At 43.7% G+C, this 24,714-nt stretch overlaps 1 protein-coding gene across 3 annotated transcripts in view; it reads right to left on the bottom strand.

Annotated features, from left to right (window-relative positions):
• Nucleotides 1-24,046, bottom strand: part of SLCO5A1 (solute carrier organic anion transporter family member 5A1) — a 140,590-nt gene extending 116,544 nt beyond the window's left edge. Inside the window, exons 1-2 of one of the 3 annotated variants that reach the window (XM_072804317.1) lie at nt 23,860-24,046; nt 20,725-22,129 (exon numbers count right to left, since the gene is read on the bottom strand). In XM_072804317.1, the coding sequence (XP_072660418.1) occupies nt 20,725-21,640 (916 nt within the window). In that variant the 5' untranslated portion in view covers nt 21,641-22,129; nt 23,860-24,046. The remainder of the gene's footprint in view (nt 1-20,724; nt 22,130-23,859) is intronic. The other 2 variants (XM_072804318.1, XM_072804316.1) reach the window with 2 other exon arrangements.
• Between the last annotated feature and the right edge of the window lie 668 nt (nt 24,047-24,714).

Here is a 24,714-nt window from a genome sequence, read left to right as displayed (position 1 = left end):
AATCCTGACATATAGGAATCCTGACTATAGTAAAAGAGAACAGCACCTTCCTTGTAAAGACAGTCAGAGAGACCAGGATAGATGTCACATCTGATCAGGTATATGTGAGTTTTTCACTGTCCTCTGGAAGTAAATATTAGAATTTCCAAGAGAGGATGTAGGACAAAGCCAGGCCTAGAAGTAAAGCATTTTTGTTAGGATCTAAAATCTGTATCTCAAAACTCAGTGAAGCTATAGGCTCCTTATAGTTTCTGACTTTATCTCCCTATTCTTTACTGTATTTGTGGATGCCTTTTTTGAGCAAAAGCCTATTTCAGTATGCCAAAGAAAACCAATGGAAGGGGAGTCATCTGTTCCATGGTTATTAGAATATCAAACCAGAGGCTACCCACTGCACCCCTACACCTGAGGGTGAGTGTGGAAATGATGTAAAAACAAAAGCGAGACATCTCCCGGGGAAGATGAGCAGTCTCATCAGAGTCTACTCCACCTGAAGGGACTCCTGTCAGAGAAACCAGGAAGTGTCTGCATTCTCTTTCATTAAAGGAGAGGGTAAGCCCTCACAGTCACATACTGCTTTATAAAGATAAATCCATTCAGAGACCACATGTTAACTCCTCTAGACCAGAGAATGCCCATCATCATTTAGACCTTCACGGTCCTAAAGGCAGCAATCACGGGCATGAAAGATGACTTTGAGTTCATACCCTGAGACTACAGAGAATCACTACTCAGAATATTCTACACTTAAAGACAAGTAGTATTCCAAAAAATTATTTGTCACTAGCCATATCCTACCAGCTACTAAACTTTGCTTACCTGCTAGCAATCTTTTAAAGATACAGCTTCAAGTACAGGAAGATTTCTACAATAAATAATTTTTGAAAAAGCCTCTCACTGGTAAACCCCAGTGGCTACTTTATGTTTTCAAATTTACTGCTACTGGCTTCCCTGAAAACCCCCAGGAAGGGAAGAGAAAAGAGGAAGAGGCTCCTGTTTCCTTTGCCCCAAGGCTCAAACTGAGTTGTGCCTGACCTTAGGATCCAACGTTAGGGCAATTCCTAGTTCCTTACTTAAAGCCACTCAGTAAAATGAAATAGATATAAAAATATATTAAAGTTTTATTAAAACTAGGTACAGGGAAAAAGTATAATGAATCCTGCCGTGAGGAATCTCCATGCTTACTTTCATAGAATTTCAAATATGTTTCCAGTGTGCATAAAGTTATGAAAACTTTCAGATTTCCAAGATAACCCACAACAATCTATTTAATATACAATATTATACACCAGGATTCCAATACGTGTACTAGAAACAGACTTTCATTCCCCCACTTAGATAGCATCCAGAAGCTCCCTCCATAGGCACATAGGAAATGGAGACCAACTCAACAGGTAGAAAGTAGGGTACAAGAAGACTAAGTCACACTCATTCCTTTGAAAGGCAATTGTTGTTTCTGACTAGGAGTTCTCTAGGACAAGTTTCCAAACCTGACAGATCAACAGGATCATCTGGGAAGTTTTTTAAAAGTACAGATTCTGGGACTCCTGGGTAACTCAGTGGTTGAGCATCTGCCTTCTGCTGAGGTTGTGATTCCGGGGTCCTGGGATCGAGTCCCACATCGAGCTCCCCACAGGGAGCCTGCTTCTCACTCTGCTTGTGTCTCTGCCTCGCTGTGTCTCTCTTGAATAAATAAGATCTTTTAAATTTTTTTCAAAAATAAGAGTACAGATGCTAAGGTCTGACCACAGTCCTACTAAATTAGGCACCCTTAGAAGTGGGTCCAGAGTCTGAATTTGTAAGCAAGCTCCTTGGGTAATTATAATGTTAAGACATTTTTAAGAATTCCATTCTGGGGATGCCTAGGTGGCTCAGTTAGTTGTCTGCCTTCGGCTCTAGTCCTGATCCGGGCATCTTGGGATGGAGCCTCCCAACAGGCTCCCTGCTCAGCGGGGAATCTGCTTCTCCCACTTCCTCTGCCCCTCTCTCTGCTTGTGCTCTCTCTCTGTCACTCTCTCTCTCAGATAAATAAATAAAATCTAAAAAAAAAAAACTATTCTAGGGGTTTTGATATCAGACTTAGATTACATTTTACTTGTCACAGTTCTCAAATATCCTTTAAGCCCTAGCTTACATGTGGCTTCTTCCTCTTTAAAATCTTACTATTTAAGTACCTCCTCCCCAAATGTAATGCCATGTGATGTCTTTTATTTACAATACTTATCATGAATTACTCATCATTTACTTTTTTTTGTCTCCCCTTCTAAACTAAGTTCCATGAAAGCAGTCCCACTCTGCATCATACCCCAGCATCTAGCACAGAGTGTCTATCAACTTGGTGAATGAAAGGACATTGTACTCGTCTCATCTGATTGCCACCTGTAGAATATAGGCACAGTCCAAGTTAATATTCCCAAGTTAATGAGATGAACCAGAACAGCTGGGCGGCTCAAGATCACATGGTGATTAAGTGGCGAGACCACATCTAACACCCAGACTCAGGCTTCGGGTTTCTCCTCCACTCTTTCCATCCTCCCACGCTGCCTCCCTTCAATGAATATCAAAACATGGTTCCAATTTATTAATATCAAATATACTAAAGAGGTGTTGCCTGTGTCTCAAAGTCTCTATGGTTACATATGACAGGTAATTGTGCAACTCAGAAAAGCCTGAACACACTGTTCATTTAACAGAGAAACAATATACATGATGTAGTGGGAAAATGGAAGTTCACTGGAAAATCCTGGCCTAATAAATTCTAGTTTTAGTCAAAAGAAAAATGCATGTTATGAAACAAAAATTACTTAGCTATAAAAAAAACTTTTCAAAAAACTGATAGTAAAAAGAATCCTTTACCAGAAAGAAAGGAGAAAGCACATTTAGTGGAAACTGAGAATATAGAGGAGAGGTTAATCAATTATATATAATGAGTGTATTGTAACCTAAATGATTTATAAGAAACTAAAAGGAATATCCAGAAAGAAGAAATTCTGGAAGTTAAATGTATAAAAACATTCTAATAATGTTCAAATGACTAACCTGGTCATTAAAAGTCTGATTTAACAATAATGAAATTAGAACCTGGTCCATTAGGGACTAGTAATACTTTGTTAACACAGACTGTGACATATTTGTACTATTCCTGGAGAACTGGTATTTAATCACAGCAGGTTTAGATTGTACAAAGTCACAAGGGGAATCAGTTACTAAGCATATTATCATACTGGCAATTAAAAAAAAAGCCAGTGAATTTTTCAAATTATGTTGACACGAAGTCTTCCTAACAAAAATCTCTAGCAAAAGAATAATACAAAAAAGGGAATGAATCATAACTAATTAGGTAATAAAATCAGCAATAAAATATCTATCCATTTTAGAAAAAGCAGAGTTTTTACCAAGTAAGTAAATGAGCAGACACAGTGACCTCAGTAAGCATTTGACTATAGGCCTCCTAGGGTCTTCTCTGAAACATTAATTCAAATTGACTCACATTAGAGCAGTCATAAGACTTTAAATCAGTAGGAGTAAATTAAAGCAAAGGGCAATAACCAACCAAGAATGTTTTAAGAGTTAGGGAAGATTCCATAAGGAACCCATAGGTTTGGTAGTAAGCTCTAATTGTCACATCAATGAATGGATTAAGAGTTCTCAAATTAAAATCCCAGATGATGCCAAATAAAAAGGGAGAAGAAAACTCAAAAGGGAGAGAACCATTTATTAGCCAGATTCTGTGACCAGTGAAAAATAAATATCTGGAATTAAAATCTACATGTGTGGGATTTTCATGGATGAAAATGCTCCTGAAAGCTACAAAATACATTTTTGATAATCATAGCTAAAGGAATTCATACGAAAGCAAAAACTTTGTTATAATGTAAGAAATTCATCTTCCCATCTAGAAAAAAAGTGTGTATTCTAAGCTTTTACTTTTGTATAGCATCTTTTCTTAAAAGAAAAAAAAAAGCTAATGGTTTAAAATTGAGCTGGGATTAAAAAAAAAAAAAAATGAGCCAGGGTAGTCTGAAATCAACTCATTAAAGAAAATGTACAATCATCAACATGTACTTTTTAACCAAATAATGCAGCTAAAGTAACAATTTATTAAGTATCTGAAATAATATCAACACCAAAGAGGAAAATTAATATTCTGCTTTTTTACCCTAAATACAATTGCCAATGAAATGTGTAAATACTTTTTTTTGGCATATACATTTTCTTTAAAAATTTACAAGCAACCTATTAGAACATAATGAAATATGCCAAAAGAAAATTTGCAAAGACCTAAGATCATTTGAGTCATTTAAAACCAGCTTGGTCAGAATACTTAAACACCCTGCCTCCCAGGGCTACTTATAAGATGATGATTATAATTACTATGTCATCATTATTATGCTAAGTTTAATTATTATTATCATACATTTTCCATGTATTGAAATACAGAACATGTGTTTTGTTTTTGTTCTTACAGTAAAGGTAGCTGAGCATTGTTCCTATTCCTAGTCTCCTAGAAGTCAGTAAATAAGCTCATTTGCAAGTTGATAGGACAAGGAAAGAGCCCTGCATCATGGAACAGAGCAATGGTGACTGACTCACAGTAACTCATGATCACAGGCCTCATTAACATTGGGCTCTGCATAACCCAGTGAGTTTACCAGCTACAGACACAAAATAACCCCCCCCCCCGAGAATTATTGCTGTATACAGCAAAGCATATGTGTGTGGTTTCAACGTCAGAATTCTTTTTTTTTTTTTAAGATTTTATTTATTGGGCAGCCCCGGTAGCTCAGGGCAGCCCCGGTAGCTCAGCGCTTTAGTGCCGCCTTCAGCCCAGGGCCTGATCCTGGAGACCCAGGATCGAGTCCCACGTCGGGCTCCCTGCATGGAGCCTGCTTCTCCTCTGCCTGTGTCTCTGCCTCTCTCTCTGTCTCTTTCTCTCTCATGAATAAATAAATAAAATCTTTAAAAAAATAAAATAAAATAAAATCTTCTTTAAAAAAAAAAAGATTTTATTTATTTATTCATGAGAGACACAGAGAGAGAGGTAGAGACACAGGCAGAGGAAGAAGCAGGCTCCATGCAGGAAGCCTGATGTGGGACTCAATCCCAGGACTCTGGGATCGCCCTGAGCCAAGGGCAGACGCTCAACCGCTGAGCCACCCAGGCATCCCCTAAATGTCAGAGTTCCAGGCCAGAACAGGCCAGTGCCTCAGAGACCCAAATGGAGGTTCTGAGAGCTTAAGTAGGCACTCTATATATAGTGAAATGGGCCAAACTGCAGGAAACAGTCCATAGAGAGCAAAGCTTAGCATCCCAGACAAGTCATAATTAAGATTCAAACAGTCCACTAGAATCCACAGGAACTGAGAAGGGAAAAGGTTCCAGGCGGTGGGCATGAATGGGAGGTACTAGGGCAAAGGCAAGTTGGTTGAGAATCTAGGGTAGGAAGTGGAGTCTGTGGAGATTTTCTAAGACATCTGACTGCTTATTATATGTAACCAAAGCCTTAAAAGTGGTATGCACTTGACAGTGGGAGCTGGTGCAGTCAAGACAACAGAAAGCCAAATAACACTGATAACCCAACCATCATCTATGATAGCATGGCCCAAACTACATTGATCTGAATCCAAACTTTATATTATTTTTTTAAGATTTTATGTATTTATTCCTGAGAGACAGAGAGAGGCAGAGACATAGGCAGAGGGAGAAGCAGGGCTCCCTCTGAGGAGCCTATTGTGGGACTTGATTCCAGGACCCCAGGATCACAATCTGAGCCAAAGGCAGATGCTCAACCATTGAGCCACCCAGGTACCCCCAAACTTTTTTTTAGATATCACTTTCCACTTTTTAAGTAAAACTGTTTAAAAGAGAACTTAAATATAGAACAAAAATCAGTTAATTCAGCCTTTACTTTTTTTTTTTTTTTTGCCCGTGCAAACTCTGAATGGAACACTGATAGACAATAAACTCAGAACAGTCAAAGAGAGAAGAACAAAAGTCTTTGATAATAATCTATAAATTATCATTTGACCCTGGAAAAATAAAGATTAGAAGAAAAGCAAAAATTCCTACTCCAGCAATAGCAAGGTAAGATCATATTTCTGGGACACAGTATAAGCAACTCCTGAAAACGTACCCATTTCTTCCACTTGTTTTGGTCTTTTTTTTCTCTCCTGTACTCCCAACTCCCCCTTCCTCCCTCTCTCTCTCTCTCTCTCTCTCTCTCACACACACACACACACACACACACACACACACACTGTGTGCCCTCTATGAAAGAAGATAAGCAAAGCAAAAAGGCCCATTTCTGTATTTCTGGGGCATTGGCTTTCTTATATAATCCGCCCAAACTTTCCATCCGTAATAAACCGCATGAGTCATGATATCAGTAAGTGGGCTCAGGAAGGTCACAGGCTCACTCCAAGAACCACAGAAGGCTCTGGATTTACCCTCACACACAAGAACTTGCTGGCTGGAGAGGTGATCAGAGATTTTTAAGTCTAGAATAGGACAGAAACAGCATAACGATAGCCCTTGAGCATATGTGTTTAGGGCTACCTCCCTATGCTTCTCAGCAATTAAACTTGATTATAGCCAACAGCTCCCATCATAATTATCACAAGCCCATAGCAAGAGCGTCTCATCAGGAAGCTATTTATAACCTGGAAGCTTTGTCTTCTTTCTCGTCATGGTTGCTCTTCATTTTGTAGAGCAGATAACAGACATTCCAGATTCAAGGAAGCAGAGTCCATATATCATTGTGGAGAGGAGGAAAATGGAGTGGATACCTCCAGAAAAAGTGCTGGCCAGTCAAAAATACCAGTGATGTGATGGAACCCACACGTCTCATCCCACTTGACTCAGGGCCAGCCTAACACACAATGATTGAATAGGGATAGTCAATGGAGACACATTGAACATAACTTTGTGAGGCAGGCAACCTGTTCAGAAGAGCCACAAGAGATCTGTACCCTGCCAGCAGCAATGAAAACTAACATCACTCTCTTCCTGAACAGGATTAATTTTCTAAAAAATAATGACAGCCCACTTTTTTTTTTTTTTTGAGTGTTTAACCATGTATCAGGCCAGATCCTGTTTTAAGTGCATCCCACACATTAATTCATGACTTTGAAGCAGCCCACAATGATCCCAGGGTTAACAGAAGTGAGATCAGGCACAGAAACGCCAGAGAACCTGCCACAGGTTCACCACTGCCCCTGGGAGAGCTGGGATTCGAACTCTGCTCTAGCAGCCACTCTCTTAACTGTTAGATTCAACTGCCTTGAACATGCTAGCCTATGGATCTATGCCGCAGTAGGTTCAGAAGAAATCAGAGAGTATAGAGACTCTCTGTATCAGACAAATATCTCTGTATATCTCTAATCAGAGAATATTTGAGACTCTCTAATTCCAACCCATCAACTTACAAGTTTGAAAATGGAAAACCCTGAGATGTTGAGGGACTTACCAGAGGTCACACAGCTCACAGGATCATCTTAAACCATCCAAAACAGATGGTGCTAAATAAATAGTCAAACTAGATTATAAATTCCTGAGGGATCAGGACCCACTTCTTAGGGTTAGTTTTAGAAATACAGCATACACTATATAGCCACTCCTCTCTCCCACTGCTCTCATCCCTAATCAAGCTTTTGAAAATCACCACAGATTAGATTAGAAGTTTTCTGGTGTGATCACACTAGATGATTTTACAGAAAAGGGAGCTGAGGTCCTGAAAGGTTACATGATTTGGTCAAAGTCATGTCAGTAATTACAGTAGAGTTTGTGTCAAATTACAAATTAGCCATCTGTATATGATTTATCATTCCTATAAAACAGTATGACCCAGAAGGTCCAAGTCCTAAATTAGTCATTTCCAAAGTGGTATGAAATGTCACATAAGTGAATAAATAAGTGTCCCAGGAGAATCCACGTGAGGGTCTCTCCCTGACAACAATGGCTCTAGAAACTAAAAGAAAAGAAAGGGTGAATAAAAGAGAACAATGCACACCCAAAAAACTGAACCCAGAGATTACGAGGAAGACTACCCATCACTCTTCCTTTCTTGCATTAGCCATCACTGCCCTCCACCAATCCTAATTAAAGAAATTAAAACTGACTTCTTTGAGAGTTTCACAAGATTGAAATACCAGGAGACATTTTTAAGATCATCAAAACCAAATTTCAGAATAAGTATTCTAAGATTTATATCTCTATTTTTTAAAGATTTACTTATTTATTTGAGAGAAAGAGCATCAGTAGAGGAGGTGCAGAGGAAGAAAATCCTCAAGCAGACTCCTCAGAAGCACACAGTCCCACACGGGACTCAGTCCCATAACCCATGAGATCATAACCTGAGCTGAAACCAAGAGTTGATGCTTAAGCAACTGAGCCACCCAGGTGCCCCTAAGATTTATATTTGTATTTTTAAATAAGTCTTTCTCACGGGAAACTTTTCAGATTTATCTCAGGAAAATGTTTGCATCTTGTTAAAAGTTGCTTCTGTCCTTCACTTAAAAGGAAAGCCATCAAAATGCAGTTCAAATCAGGAAAAGCTCCCCTTCCAGCTGAACTCCAACAGCATATTCCTAGACAAAATACTGGCAAATAGCTTCCACCCAATAATACAAAGACACTTTGCATATGACCATTGTTGGTCCATCTTTATATATTGATTAGAAGTAGATTTATATCAGATTTATATATATATATATGTGTGTATATATATATATATATATATATATATATATATATACACATAAATATAAGAGATTTATGGCCAGAAAGCAAGCAAATCTCTCCCCTCTTCTTAAAAAAAGAAAAAAAAAAAAAACCTTAAAACTTCTATTTCCTTCATAAGGCTTCAAGACCAAAAAAATTTTTTTAAAAACCTGACAAAACCAAATCCCATTATTATTACTATTGTTATTATTAAAGTATTATAGTTAAGAATTCCCACACTCAGTCAGGAAAGGAACTGTACAATTCAATTTCATACAGTTGCAAATTATGTGATTTCATCCTGCTGAAAATATTAATTACATAAATATGCTCTTTTGAGCAAGAGTAACCTGCACCTGCCTTTCTAGGTTATATTAGGTAACAAGGATTAGCATTTTTGCAGGGTGACAGTTCACAAGTAATCATAAATCCCAGGAGGGGAAGTAGACTCTGAAGTTACCATCAGGTAACACACAGCTGCCTAAAAAGGAGCAAAAGGAATGTCTGACTGGTTCAGTCAGTGGAGCATGCGAATCTTGATCTCTGGGTGGTGAGTTCAAACCCCATATTGGGGGTAGAGTTTGCTTTAAAAAAATTATTTTTAGGGGGGCCTTGGTAGCCCAGTCGGTTGAGTGTCTGATTCTTGGTTTCTGCTTAGGTTGTGATCTCAGGGTCCTGGGATCAAGCCCCTAGTCAGGCTCCCCACTCAGTGGTGATTCCGCTTCCCCTCTCTCTGTCCCTCTGTCCCTCCCCCCAGCTTATGTGCACACTCTCTCTCAAATAAATAAATAAATAAATAAATAAATAAATAAATAAATAAATAAATTTTTTTTTTAAGAATGCCTGATTTCCCACAGTATAGCTGTCACATGATGGTAACAGTCAAGCCACCAGGTGGTGGAAGAAGGGCCCAAGAGACTAGCATTTAATGGCTCAAGGAAAAACAAACCAACTACAATTTCTCTGCAGACCTGAGTACAAAAATCCAGTACACAACCATATCAAGTCAGGCTGAGAAGACACAGAACTGGAGAACTTAAGAAATGATAAAAATCTAAGAAACAACTCTAGCCTTACCTCCTCATCTCCTTTATAGATAATAAAATTAAGAAAGTCAGCCAAAATCATACTAGAAGTTTATCAACTTTTCTGTCCCCTCCTCTCTCCATGATGTTGATGTTTAGAGTTCAGGCTTTGGATGATGACCATGGGTGCTGGTTTTGCCACTTTTGAGATGACTTTGAGTGTATTGTTAATCTGGAGTTCCTCACCTATAAAATGTATATAAATATATATATAAAACTATAAATATGTAAAATATAAAAGTAGCTGCCAGTTTTTGACAAGGGAACCAATACTACACAATGGAGACAGGACATGATGTTCAACAAATGATACTGGGAAATTGGATGTTCACATGCAAAAGAAGGAAGGTAGACCCTGACTTTATACCATATGCAAAAAATTATCCAAATTAAAGATCTACGTGTATTAAACACCTAAAAGAAAACATAGGCCCTGAAACCAATAATACACTATACGTTAACTAAATTGAATTTAAATAAAATTGTTTTTAAAAAAAGAAAACATAGGGAGAAATGTTCTGAACATTGGATTTGGCAATGATTTCTTGGATACGACACCAAAAGTCCGGTCAATAAAAAATAGACAAATGAAACTATACCACATCTTTAGAGTTCTGCACATGAAAGGAAACAATCCACAGAGTGAAAAGCTAACCCATAGAATGGTACAAAATAATTGCAAATCATGTATCTGATAAGAGGTAATATCCAGAATATGTAAGAAAATTCTACAAGTCAACAACAATAAAAAATAATCCAATTAAAACTGGCAAAATATTTAGACATTTCTCCAAAAAAGGTACATAAATGACTGATTCGCATATTAAAAGATATCTAGTATCACTAACCGTTAAAGAAATGCAAACCAAAACAATAATAAGATATCAACTAGCACCCATCAAAATGGCAACTAATCAAGAGAATAAAAGATATTCTTCTATTGTGAGTATATAGAGAAGTTGAAACCCCCATGCACTGTTGGTGGGAGCATAAAATGGTACAGTTATTACAGAAAACACTATGGAAGATATTCTAAAAATGAAAAATAGTTATCATGCGATCCAGAAATCTCATTTCTGGGTATATCCAAAAGAATTAAAAGCAGGATCTCAAAGAGATATACTCACAGCAGCATTATCCACAAGAGCCAAGAAATGGAAGCAACCCTAGTGTCCATCAACAATGAATGGATTTTAAAAAATGGTATGTGTATACCACAGAATATTATTCAGCCATAAAAAAGAGCAGGATCTTGCCATTTGCAAGAGCATGAATGGATTTCAAGGACCTTGTGCTAAGCAAAACAAGCAAGTCACAAAAGAACAAATACTATGTGATTCTATTCATATGAAGAATCTAAAGTAGTCAAAACAGTTGAAACAGGAAGTAGAAAGGTATTTGCCAAAAACTAGGAGAGGGAGAATTAGTGTTTAATGGATATAGAGTTTTAATATTGCAAAATGAAAAACATATAGAGATCTATTGCACAACAATCTGAATATACTTAACACTACTAACTTGTACACTTAAAAATGGTTGATGGTGGGGCACCTGGGTGGCTTAGATAGTTAAGGGACTACCTTCAGCTCAGGTCATGATCCCAGGATCCTGGGATCAAGCCCCACTGGGGGGAGGGGGGTCCCTGCTCAGTGGGGAGCCTGCTTCTCCATCTCCTTCTGCCTCTCCCCCTGCTCTCTCTCTCTCAAATAAACTTTTTTTAAAAAAAGAAATAAAAAAATAAAATGTTGATGATAAATTCAGTCTTATGTGTTTTTTACCACAATAGAAAAGAAGAAAAGTAGCTGCCCCATAGTGGTTCTGAGAATAAAATAAGATGATAAGGCAATGCCTGGTATATGTTAAGCCTCACATTTCATTTAGCACAATGTCTTCAAGATTTATCCATGTTGTAGATGAATGTGTTAGGATTCCCCTCCCTTTTAATGTCAAATAATACCCCATTGTATGCTTATACCATTTTTTGTTTATCCATTCATGTGCTGATAGACACTTGGATTGCTTCCCCTTTTTGGCTATAGTGAATGATGCTGCTAGAACGTGGGTGTGCAAATATCTTTTTGAGACCCAGCTGTCAATTCTTTCTGGATAATAATATACCTGGATGTGAGATTGTTGGATCATATAGTAAGTCTATTTTTCATTGCTGGAGGAGCTGCCATTCTGTTTCACATAAAACAAATGCTTCAATCCTAAAGTCCAGGCTTCCTCATCTATCAAATGATCATCTTTACAATTAGGGCTAAATGAGATGATCTCTGGGACACATACTGACTTGACTACAGAGAGAACATTGCCAGCCAATCCAGGCTGTGCCCTTTTCTGTTTGATCACCCTTTGCAAAGGAAAAACTTCTGAGCCTCATTCTTCAAAATCATTTCCAATGTACCCAGATCTTACATTTATCTATTATCAAACTCCCAATGCACTACTAAATTTTCTAGATTGTTTAGAAAGACAAAAGCAGAGCCACGTACATGTTTGCTTTTCCCCCACCCAAGGGGCCTCATAAGGTGAGCTCACCTGAGGTGAGCTCACAGACATATTTCTGACATGCAGAGTCCCACCAACACAGAGGAACCCACCAGCACAGAGCCTTCGGGGTGGAGAAGAGAATAAAGAAAGTGGTGCTTCTTTTAGTTAATGTCAAAATGAACTCCATCTGTCTACGGTCACTTTCTCTTACTAAACGCACCAGTGATCGTGATGTCACACGACTGTGGAATTCATAACAGTAGCCACAGCTTAAGAAATACCCAAAACTGACATCTTGCCTTCACAAATGAGTAAGAGATGGTAGGATTCTTTCTGACGAAGTAGAACTTCAGTCAGTCACTGGTTTGGACAACTGGGGCTCCAGCCCCAAGCCCAGACAGCAACCTCCCACCTGTGAAAAGGACCAAAGATCTGTGGTCTCGAGATCCCTGCTGCTCCAAACATGGTCCAGCAGCACTGACCTTACCTGGAAGCACATTAGAAATGCAGAATCCTGAGCGCCCGCTCCAGACTTACAGAAGCAGAATCTGCATTTGGGAAAAAAACATCCTGATAATTCACACATTAAAGTTTCAGAAAGGGGCAGCCCTGGTGGCCCAGAGGTTCAGTGCCACCTTCAGACCAGGGTGTGATCCTGGAGATGCAGGATTGAGTCCCACGTTGGGCTCCCTGCATGGAGCCTGCCCCTCCCTCTAGCTGTGTCTCTGCTTCTCTCTCTCTCTCTCTGTGTGTGTGTGTGTCTCATGAATAAATAAAAAAATCTTTAAAAAATAAAAAATAAAAAATAAATAAAGTTTCAGAAGAGCTGTTTCAGACTGCGCACATAACAGCCTTCATAGCACTGGGAGGGGAGAGATCGATAAAATCATGCTTGAAAACAGTAGTATAAATACCATTAAAAAGGCCATTCTCTTTGCAGGTGGGCTAAATAAATCAAGGCGCACTCAACTGTCTTTTCCACAGCAAGGCAGTAAATCCTTCTGCTTGTCAGTTAGAATCTGAAGCTTGTTTCTCAACATCTTTGACTAGTTCGTCTTAGAGGCCACAAGTGACCACCATGCAGCTGATAGAAGATCAGTAATGGGGGACACCTGGGGGACACGGTGGTTGAGCATCTACCTTCAGCTCAGGTCATGATCCCAGGGTCCTGGGATCGAGTGGGGCTCCCTGCGGAGAGCCTGTTTCTCCCTTGGCCTATGTCTCTGTCTCTCTCTGGGTGTCTCTCATGAATAAATAAATAAAATCCTTAATAAAGTAATAGCTAAGGGTAGAGAAGACATACCTGTTCTGACACAGATTAGCTGCCCCAAGTATATGTGCAACTGACTGACATCCCAACAAGACACTGCCATAGGCCACAGAGGCCACTGCCAGGTCGTTCTCACTCTCTGCCCTGCATCCATTCTGGTCACTGCTCCTCAGGTGTCTTGAACCACTTCCTCCAATTCCTCAATCATCATCTTCCCCCATATTAGTTTTCAGTGGAGATTTTATTTTTTATTTATTCATGATTTGTGGAGCCTACTTCCCAAAAGGATTTTATGAGGCTTACAAAGATGAAAATATTGTAAATGAGACAAGCAAAATTAAAGCAGGATAAAAAAGGAATTAAAAGTCTTAGAAGAGAGGTGCCTGGATGGCTCAGTGGCTAAAGCATCTGCCTTTGGTTCGGGTCATGATCCCAGGGTCCTGGGATCGAGCCCCGCATTGGGCTCCCTGCTCAGCGGGGAACTGGCTTCTCCCTCTCCTTCTGTGCTCTCTCTCAAATAAACAACAACAACAAAAAGTCTTCAAAAAAAAAGTCTTAGAAGAGAATACACGTTCTATATGATGCTCCCTTTCTTGGCTCCCCCCATGCCCCAGCACTATTCCTCCCCAGGAGAGCAGAAAGAGATTAATGTCATCGATGAGTTTTAATATAAACTGGGATGTTCAGCTCAACTCCTCCTTTTTGCCTCTTGGGAGTAAGTACGCACACAGGAGGTAAAAATTCTGTCCTGCTCCCCCTTGGGGTAAGTCTTACCTGATGCTACCCCCAGACCTGGCCCCACCCCACGTGGGGAGATCCAAGGCTGCTGCCCTGTTGAGCTCCCGCATGCATGGCCTGTGGCTGGGTGAGTAAGTCTGTGTAATGGTGGGATCATCACAAACTCCATCTGCACAAAGATAGGAGCTACATTCTTCAATCTCGATTCTATCAGTTTAAAAAAGTGCTGTTTTGGTCCTTATGGGTTTATGCCTTTGACTTATTTCTCAATGAACTCAGAACTCAAGTGAGGGAAAGAGTGCTATTTTTATTGGGCACTTTCAAAATCCTAACAAAAGGTCATCAGGAAAATTAATGCTATAAGCCACTGAGGGTAAGTTATTAATACTGGTCAGGGAAAAAGAAAATACCCTGAGTTTTCTGGCTACTGAGACAAAAAAAAAAAAAAGAAACACGACTGCTGTGAGGACCCCTATGACCAGAAGTCACTGAGCATTCACGCCACTTTCAACTTCCTTGGCTTCCTCTTCCATACAGATAGGAAAACCTAACTCTTGCCTTCCTCAAAATCATGTTAGCTAGAAGAGGCCAGGGGATATCCTGGAGTGTAAGCAGAGACCACCTCCTCCACTCTCTCCCTGTGGGGAGCAGCAGCCATTCAGTGCCCCAGGCGCCAGAGCCATTGCAAAAATGAGCCAGGGGGAAGAGAGGAAGCTCGCTTGTTGCTCAAGATAAAAGAACCCTGATCTTGTCAAAGCCATATATCCATTTGGTTATACCATTTGGGGAAGGCCGAACTTAAAGATACGTATATATATCTTTCATTGTTTTTATTACCATAAATAAAACTTTATAGGGTCACCTGGGTGGCTCAGTGGTTGAGCATCTGCCTTTGGCTCAGGTTATCATCCTGGGGTCCTGGGATGGAGTCCCTCTGCCTGTGTCTCTGCCTCTCTCTGTGTGTCTCTCATGAAAAAATAAGTAAAATCTTTAAAAATAAATTTAAAAAATAAAACCTGACATACACAGATGTAGATTGTTCTATAGAACTCTGCTAAAAACTGATCGAGATTTTTCTATACAATGTTCCTAAGAAGTAACTTCTTTTCTTTTTTCCAATTATAAAGAAAGACATGTTGAAGGGGATTATGTACTAATCGTCGTGTGGAAACACAGGTTGGGAGATGTTAAGGGGTTTGTCTCAAGTCTCACCCCCAGTCACTGATAAAGCCAGACAAGATATGTTGAAGGGTTTTCATATCTCAGAAAGAGCACAAATAGGGCAGCCTGGGAGGCTCAGCGGTTTAGCGCTGCCTTCAGCCCACAATGTGAACCTGGAGACCCAGGATCGAGTCCCACATCAGGCTCCCTGCATGGAGCCTGCTTCTCCCTCTGCCTCTCTCTGTGTGTCTCTCATGAATAAATAAATAAAATCTTTATTTAAAAAAAAACTGTGAAAGAGCACAAATATGTATATTTGTGCACACATCTATACATACACATATATAATGTTTATACTATGAAATCTGGAAAAAATAGAACTCAACTGATTTTAACCTCACTGTACTTTTTAAAAGACTGAGGCAATGCCAAAGAAAAAAGAAAAAAAAGGAGAAGCCACCAGCTATTTATTTTAAGACAATAATATTACTTCTGAGGATGTCCTTGGACCAATTCTTGGTGACCAAACGTCCTGCCAGTCTGGCGTCCTGCCAGAAGACCCACAGCAGTGAAGCTGGGACACCACAGAGCCCCCTCAAACCTCAAGAGGGCTCTTGTTATGTTACACTGGGCCCAAATACACACTGCATAAACGTTCACACACTTCTGTGTGAAACACGGCCACCAAAGCCTGACATGCCGAAAGCACTGGTAATAAAATCTTGGGTTCTCAGAAAACTCAATTAATCAGCAGATGATGCTGCTGAGACGTTGATCAAATCGAACCCGTACAGTGTTGCTGAGGAGCGATTTCCCCTACAATGTCTTCATTTCCTACACGCTGCTTCTTCCCTTTTTCCCAACTATAAAAAGATCTGGTTAAGGGTTTTCATACGCAGAGAGAGTAAAATATCTCACTCCTCAGCCTGCCCACTCTGTGGGATGAGTCTGGATTCCACTTGAACACAGCAGAGTGCTGCCTCTTACAGTTGGCAGAATGCTTGCACACATGTAATCCCATTTGGTCCTCAAAATATTACAGTGAGGGAAACAAATGTACTAATCTCCAGGCGGAAACAGAGGCTGGGAGACGTTAAGGGATTTGTCTCAAGTCTCACCCCCCCAGCCCGTCACTGGCAGAACCAGACTAAAATAGAGATCTTCAAGTCCGCCCCTGCTCTGGCCGTGTGAAGTCAGGGCCCTCACGCCAGGGAAGCGCAGTGGCCGCACCCACAGCGCTGGGCCAACCGGTCGTGCCCATCATTACTCATCCTGATGATCCCGCAATCAGTGTTGTGGCTTTCTATTCTGGAAATGCCTCCCTTTTTAACTCCCCCCCCTTTTCCCACTCGATTAGCCATTCTTTCTCATTTCACTGTTGGTTCATTAATATCTTGCCCTCAAAGGACCACATTCTCTCTCTCTCTCTCTCTCTCTCTCTCTCTCTTTCCCTCTCCCTCTTGAGATACAATTACAAATCATGGTCTAGTTACTAACCTTGCTTCTTAATAGTACAAAGCTTTCTCTACCCTCCAGGTCAACACTAAAGCTCTCTCCTTGCAGAAGGATTTAGGGCATTTAGTGGGTATAAAAGCTGCCATATCTCGTCTATGACCACAGCTCTTCTACAGTTAAAGCGGCCAGAATGTTCACACCGGAATCCCTGGGTGGCTCAGTGGTTTGGCACCTGCCTTCTGCCCAGGACGTGATCCTGGATACCCAGGATCGAGTCCCATATTGGGATCCCTGCATGGAGCCTGCTTCTCCCTCTGCCTGTGTCTCAGCCTCTCTCTCTCTGTGTCTCTCATAAATAAATAAAATCTTAAAAAAAAAAAAAAAAAAAAAAGAATGTTAACACCAAACACTCAAAAGATTAGGACATACATTTACATTCCATCTCAATGGTTTCAATGCTAATTCAGATATTTGTGCTTACAAATACCAACCCTCTACCTGCTTTTGTCTTTTCTTGTATGGTTGCAATGAGAAATTAGAAAGACTGACAAAATTCAGAAAGGAGTGGATAGTGAAAAGGTAACAGAGAACAGTTTTGTGGAAAATAACAAAGCTATCGAACCAGTTATTAGAAAAAATCCCCCCATCATAATAGGTTAATGTTCCTTATATTCTAAGAATAACTTAGTAGTCTCTCTTCTTTGAATTTACATGGAGGTTACCTATAAAACCTGCTGGAAAAGGTTTAGGAAGGATCTTGTTTTGATCGTGTTTGATAACTGTAGGCCAGTTCTGCATCCTTCTGCACCATTCTCAGAGCTCTGCTGAACACGGGATAGCCCTTGGTTTCAGCTGGCTCCCAGAGCTTCTCGCCAAAAAAACATGCAGTGAGGAGGGAAGCTCGAGGGCTCTGGGGCCAGAGATGTGTGGGTTTGAAGCCGTTAAGCAAGACACTCAAACTCTCTGAGCTTCGATTTCCTCATCCTTGGAAAATAGGGAAAATAATCCCATCTCATGAGGCCATTAAGAACATTAAATAGTACAGGTAAGATTCCTGGCATTCAAACCATCATAGCTTTTACTGAGATCCATTTAATATGAAGCAGAATTCTCAGGAGTTTCCCAAAGAATGTGTCCTAAGGCACTCATGAAAGTTTTTTCAAAAGAAGAGGAAGAAGAAGGGAAGGGGGTTAAAGAGGAATAGAAGGATGAAAAAGCAAGTACCCTTTGTATAAATTTCTTCCCCTTGCATGTGTCACTTCACACTCCTCCCTTAAATTGGCAATATTTCTTTGTTATACTGAAAGCTCTTCAGGTACAGGGACTCTGTCTCATTTTCGGTCTTCCCAAAAGTAGCACCTGCTGTTTTTCTTCTCAGTGGGCAACAACTAGAAAAGTTAAATCTCAGAGCTCTTACTAGTGGATGTTCTCTCTTTGTGTGTGGCTCTACCTGTGTTTTTGATGAAGCAAATTTGTACAAATGGTATCTAAGAAGTGGAGTGGAAAGGAATCTAAGTTTTCAAAGTAAATGGAGGCAAAGATTAGCAAAAATAAGAATAACAACTAGAATATCTACAGAGTTATCATTCTAAAGATTACTTATTATTTTCATTTTTTAAATATTTTATTTATTTATTCATGAGAGACACAGAGAGAGAGGCAGAGACACAGGCAGAGAGAGAAGCAGGCTCCATGCAGGGAGCCCGATGTGGGACTCGATCCTGAAACTTCAGGATCACACCCTGGGCTGAAGGCAGACGCTAAACCACTGACCCACCCAGGGATCCCCCAGATTACTTATTATTTTCAAAGGGAGAAATGCATGTTTACAATGGAAAGACCTAACAATCACCAACTCAACCAAGTGATTAAACTTATTAACATCACTAATAAATGTCCAGATACATGTAACATAAAACACACCAAATTACCTTGAAGTAGTCTGACCAAAAATGTTTCGTCTGAATCTATTCAAACCTTTAGACTGAACTTCCAATATACAAGAAATATAGGGGATGGGAGACAAGTGATAAAATCACCAAAAAGGTTAGTGACCAAATGCAATGTATGAGAATCTTGACTGCCTGTTGGTCTGAAAAACATATAGTTATAAAATATGTTGAACAGATAATTGAAGAAATTTGAATAGAGCCTGGATGTTTGATGACATTAGGGAATGATTATGAACTTAGCATGTTAAAGTTCCTGTACATATGTAGTAAAAGAAAGTCCTTATTTTTATAAGATACAGGCTGAAACCTAGGGATGTCTATAATTACTTTCAAAGGGCTGTGCCCCCCACCCAAAAAAAAATATATTACATACACACACACAGTTGATAAAGCAAATATGATAAAATGAACGATTACTGAGTCTAGGTGGAGGAAATACTGGTGTTCATTTTTTCATATTTTCTGTTTGAAAATTTGTTGTAATAAATGTTAGAAAACAAGATGGCAAAGTAACAAGCAAGCTAGTGTCCTAAAGGAAAATTTCTTTCTCTTGCATTTAATAATAAAAATAAATTATAAAACTCTTGTCCTAATGCATTTGGGCCAGTTACTGGGGACTATACATGGCTCAGACACTTCTACTATGGATTCTGGGAGACAGCAGTTATGCTGAGGAAAGAGCACAGCCCTCTTAATGGGGTATCATTTTCACCATCCTTGGAAACCTTGTTATTCCCACACCCAAGATCCTATCACTGCATGACTAATAAAATGGTAAGTATAACTAGTATTTGCTTATTTACCTTTTTTCATAAAGTACAATCCTTTCTCTTCTTTTAGTTAGGACTCCAGTATAGAAATATAGAAAAACAAAGATCTCATCTAGCATGACTGCTGTTCATCCTTCTCAAGGGTTCAAATACATCCCTTTAAAAGCTCAGTTTTGGAGGAGCAGCTAGTATAGGGAGATGCTGACAACCACACAGGTTTCCAGGACATTGCACTTTCCTATCTGCTACCATGGCTGTCTGACCTCATGTTAGCACCCTCTATTTAACCCAAGCACCCCCTGTTCACAGGAGCTGATTCATGCAAGTCAAATCACCATATCCAAGAGCCACTCGCTACCAAGTTCATGTACTTAAGGGTCTTCAACCAGCAATAAAAAATAGCTTTAGATTAACTTTACAACTCGTGATCTTGCTTCTGCATAAAGATAACCTAGTCATTTGATATCACTCAAGTTTTTGTTTTGTTTTAATGGTGATGCAGGTGTTAGGTAAAAAAATACAGGTGTGTAGGCAGTAAGGCATCTTTTAGGCAGTCTGGGTACTCTATCAGCCCTGATGTGGGGGACAAGAATGAGAAGCAGCAGGGGATGAAAGCAGTAAAGAATCCAAAACTTCACACCACACACCAGGTACTTCTATTCCTTCCTGAACTTTCTAGAAGAACAGCCATTAGAGGATAAACTTGATAAATTAGAGTTTTTACAAAAGCAGGCAGCACGAGAAAGAAGCACCACCCCATAGTTAAAAGTTTGTATTACTTGGGAGAAGAGTGTGAAGTGTGAGTCTGATGATTAGCCCACAGACCTACTATTACTAATTCTCTTCCAAACTAAAACATATCACACTAAGACTAAAACATGAAAACATAAACTGAAGCATAATGCTTAAAATATACATGCAATACATATAATGGCATTATATATACTGTATATATGTGTGAGATATATAATGAGATGCTGTATGTAGTGTGTGTGTGTATATACAAAATCTCTCTGAAATTTGGAAGTGTTTCCTTTTGACTGTTGAGTTCAAGCTTATTTGAGGAGACAGGAAAGTCTTACCTAGGTACAAGGATGCGTTTTCTTTCTTGACATTGTCATCTAAGTAGGTTGGTCCCAAGGTATAAATAGGTGTGGAACCCATTCCAATGAGAATCTGTGCACAAATGAATAAAGCCACATAGACCCAATGATTATTTCCTCCCGAGTCCTTCAGGCAGGCGGGAGGCTCTAAAGGCGCCGTGGAGTTGCCATTCTGACACAGGCCATCGTTGGAGGCCGAGGCGTTCAACTCTTGGATCTGGTACGGAGGCGAGATGAAATGAGGTAAAGCAAAGAGGGCAGCCCCAACGGCGATGAGAAGTCCACCCACGGCCAGCCACAGGGGCCTCCGACCCCGGCCACCAAAGTAGCTGACGAACACCACCACTACCAGGCTCCCAATGTCAAAGCAGCTGACCAGCAGCCCCGACTCGGAACTCTTCAGACTGTAGCGCCTTTCGATGGTGGTGATGACACTGCTCAGGTACCCAGAGACCATTAAAGCCTGGATGAAGGTCAGAAAGCACATGCAAACCAGGAAGCAACGGGAATCGGTGAGGACCACATAGAGGCACCTTCTCCCCTGGAGCGTGGCCAAAGCGGAGGACACCGACACGGCCTTGCTGACGTCCACCCTGTGGTTACACTCCATGAGCCCTGCCATCTCTGCCGAAGTGGAAGGGGCAGAGGGACTGGGGGCCAACCGGCTGGGCCCTTGCTGCAACCCGCGCTGGCCCAAAGGATCTGTACAGCCGATGGCTGGCTCGGCTCCTGCACGCACAGGACTGAGGTCTGGCCGGCAGGAGGCGCTGCTCAGGACCGGTAAACTCTTGGACCTAAGGGTCTCCGGTTCGCACTCGTCTTGGACAGCTCCTCCTGCGGCTCGTGCTTCCAGCTGCTCTCCCGCCCGGGGCTGCAACCCAGCGCCTCCGTCCATGGCTCTTAGAATTCAGGTTCGATCGCAGATCGCACTCAGGGACTCCGGCGCTTTTCATCCACCAGCGCGAGGGGCCGAAGTCGGGCCCGCTCAGTCGTGCCCACCGGGGAGCGGGGCTGGTGATGCAGAGCCGCGCAGCAGGGCATCCTCACCAGCAGAGAGGCACCCAGGGCATCCTGACCGCAGATGCGGCCCCGAGGCTCCGCAGCCGCGTGCCCCGCGGGGCAGGGGTCCGCGCGGTCCTGCGATGAGCCCTGCTTGGGGTCCACCTCGGGGCGGTAGCTCGCGGCGGGAGCCTTGCGCGTCCCGGGCGCATCCCCTCCGCCGCCGCCGCCGCTCTGCCCGCCGCCTGGAGCGAGTACGCCCCGTGCCCGGCGTGGGGGCGCTCAGCGCTGCTGCCCGCGCCGCATAGCGCCCGGCGGGCTGGGCCAGAGGCGCCCGGTCCTCGCCGCCTCGGCTTGCGACACCCTCGGGCGCAAAGATGCCAACCTGCAAAGCAGAGAGAGGGCGGTCAGCGAAGGGCGGCTGCGGCTGGGGTTGGCGTCTCGGCGCCCCGAGGGCCAGCGCTGGGTGGCTCGGACGGCCCCCAGGGGGACCGAGGGACGAGCGAGGAGCGAAGCCCGGGAGGAGGCGGCGGCTGCAGGCTGCAGCCTCCAGTGCCCGAACAATAAGCAGCAGGCGGTCGGCGGAGACCCTCCCTCATTGTGTACCGTGGACCTGCCCCCGCCCCGCCCCGCCCCTTTTGCCTTAAACAGAGCAACCGCTTTGATATGTTAGTAATTATCAACCCGGCAGCACTGACTCAGAGGCAGTGTCTTTTATTCGAGTGAACTAATTGCAACCTTTCGGTACTCCTACTCCATTACTCAAAATAGAAAAATGCCCAGAAGAACAAAGGAAAGTTTTTTTGTTTGGTTGGTTCAGGTTTTTTTTTTTTTTTTTTTTTTTTTTTTTTGGTTTTGGTTTTGGTTCTTCGGTTTGTTGGGTTTTGTTTACAAACAGTACGTTCCTAGCACCGATTTAATAAAAATGTTTAAAAAGGAAAGAAAAGAAAAGAAGGGGGTAAAGCTACGTGTGTAGAAACGTGTGTACACACTTGTGCGCAAGCACGTGTGCGCGACGGGATGCGAATCCGTCTGCTGCATCAATTAGAGACACGTATGTAAAGCGCAAGGCGGCGGCAAAGAGGTCACCGCGCGAGCCCTCTTTATTCCCAACGCTAAAAATAACCCCCAGCCCGAAAGAACTATTCGATTTCAAATACCGGGGGCATCTGAGGCTGCGGCCCACACCAAGTCCCAGCGCGCAGTGTCACGCGAAACCGAAAATCGGTTTGCTCTGCGGCGGGGCGGGGAGGCGACAGCCACACAAAGAGACGCGGGCTCGCGGTCACGCCGCTCGCTCGCAGCCCCCGGGCGGTCCCGGCCACGGCGGCCCAGGGACCGGTGTTTACACCAAGCGCCCCCGCGAGCGTGGGCCCGGGGAGCGTGCGCGCACACACACACACACACGCACGCACGCGCGCACACACACACACGCACGCCGGCGAGCATGTGGCGGATCCCCTCGCGCGATCCTGCACCCCGGCTCGAATTCAGCGCGAGGCGAAAACAGGTGTGTCCCCGGGGCCAGCCCCCCCCCCCCCAAGGTCGGGGACTCCCACTCCGCTCCGCCGGCCCCGGGGCGATGCGCACCAGGTGGGAGCGCGAAGCCGGACTTGGCCGCACTGGGTTTCGTTTCGCGCTTTTGTGATGCTGCGGAGGGAAGAAAGGAGGAAGGGTAGGGGAGAAAGGCGGGGAGGGAGGGGGCGGAGGGGAGGGGAGGGGAGGGAGGGGAAGGGAGGGGAGGGGAGCGGAGACCGCCCCGGCGGCCCCGGCGGCTCCCGCGCCTCTGCGGGGCCGAGACCCGCGCCCAGATCCCCGGGCTGCCGCCGCTCCCCGCCCGGGCTTCCCCGCCGCCTCCTCGCCCCGGCGCCTCCCGGGGAACCCCACCGGCGGCCGCGCGGGGCCGGGGAATCCCGGCCGAGTCCCTCCGCGCGCCGACCCACGCCGCGGCGCCGGCTCGGAGGGACTCGCGGTCCCGGGGCGCCCCGGCCCGCCGTGGAATCCCAGGGGCATCCCCGCGCGCACACGCACACGCACTCGCACACGCGCACACACGCGCGCCCCGCCGGGGGCCACCCCGCCGCGCCGCCGGGCGCTCCAGCCGCCGCTACTCACTCGCGAGTCGGTCGGTCGCGGCGTCCGGCGGAGTCGAGCGGCGGCCGGTGGGGACCGCGGCGGCGCGGAGCAGTTGGGAGCCGCCCGGAGAGGCAGCTTCGGCCCAGCCGCGGAGAAATCGGTGACTGAGACGGAGTCGGGCTGAACTCTTCCCCCCCCGCTGTCACCCAGCCTCTCCTCTCGACTCGGGCGCACCGAGACGCGCCCGGAGCCAGCCGAGCGGCAGAGGGCGCAGGCGCGCGGGCGGCCGCCCAGCCCGGCCCGAAGCAGCGAGTCGCCCGGCCGCGCTCCACCTGCGCCGCGGGGGCGGGGGGGGGGGGGGGGCGGAGGAGCACCGGGGCCCGGGGAGGGGGGCGGAGGAGCACCGGGGCCCGGGGCGGGGGCGGGGGGCAGGTCTCCCAGACTGTCAGCTGCACAGCCCGAGAGCCCGCTCGGAATAAACAGTGTTTCTGTTCGTTTATCCCGTGCCGTGGGCGCCCACAAGGTCTAGGGACCAGAGGAGGTTCGGGGAACAGGACAGGATCCCTGGACTGAGGAAACCTCCGTCTTGTGGAAGAAATGCCCCGTAAGTAGCCTAAAACAACGAGGTAAGTTCTATACAGGATGCTAGCGAGGGACCTAATCTCCATTAACCTATTCCATCTTCATTGCCAGGCAGAGGGAAAGGCAGGAAAGTACAGGAGCACGGACGCGGTGCTCCCAAGTTAACAGGTAGAGGAGCTGCAGGGAGACCGTAGGCCAGGAGCGGAGGATTGGGCTGCAAGGGTGGCAGAGCGAAAGGATCAGCTGGGGCTCCACAGGCTGTGTTGTGTGTCCTGTCAGCGCTGAATGGCCAGGGACATAATGACCTGCTCA

The sequence above is a fragment of the Canis lupus genome, chromosome 28 (assembly GCF_048164855.1).
Source record: "Canis lupus baileyi chromosome 28, mCanLup2.hap1, whole genome shotgun sequence".
In the NCBI taxonomy this organism is placed as follows: Eukaryota; Metazoa; Chordata; class Mammalia; order Carnivora; family Canidae; genus Canis; species Canis lupus.
The sequence above is the reverse complement of the archived record's forward strand: the minus strand, read 5'-3'. Positions and strand labels throughout refer to the sequence as shown.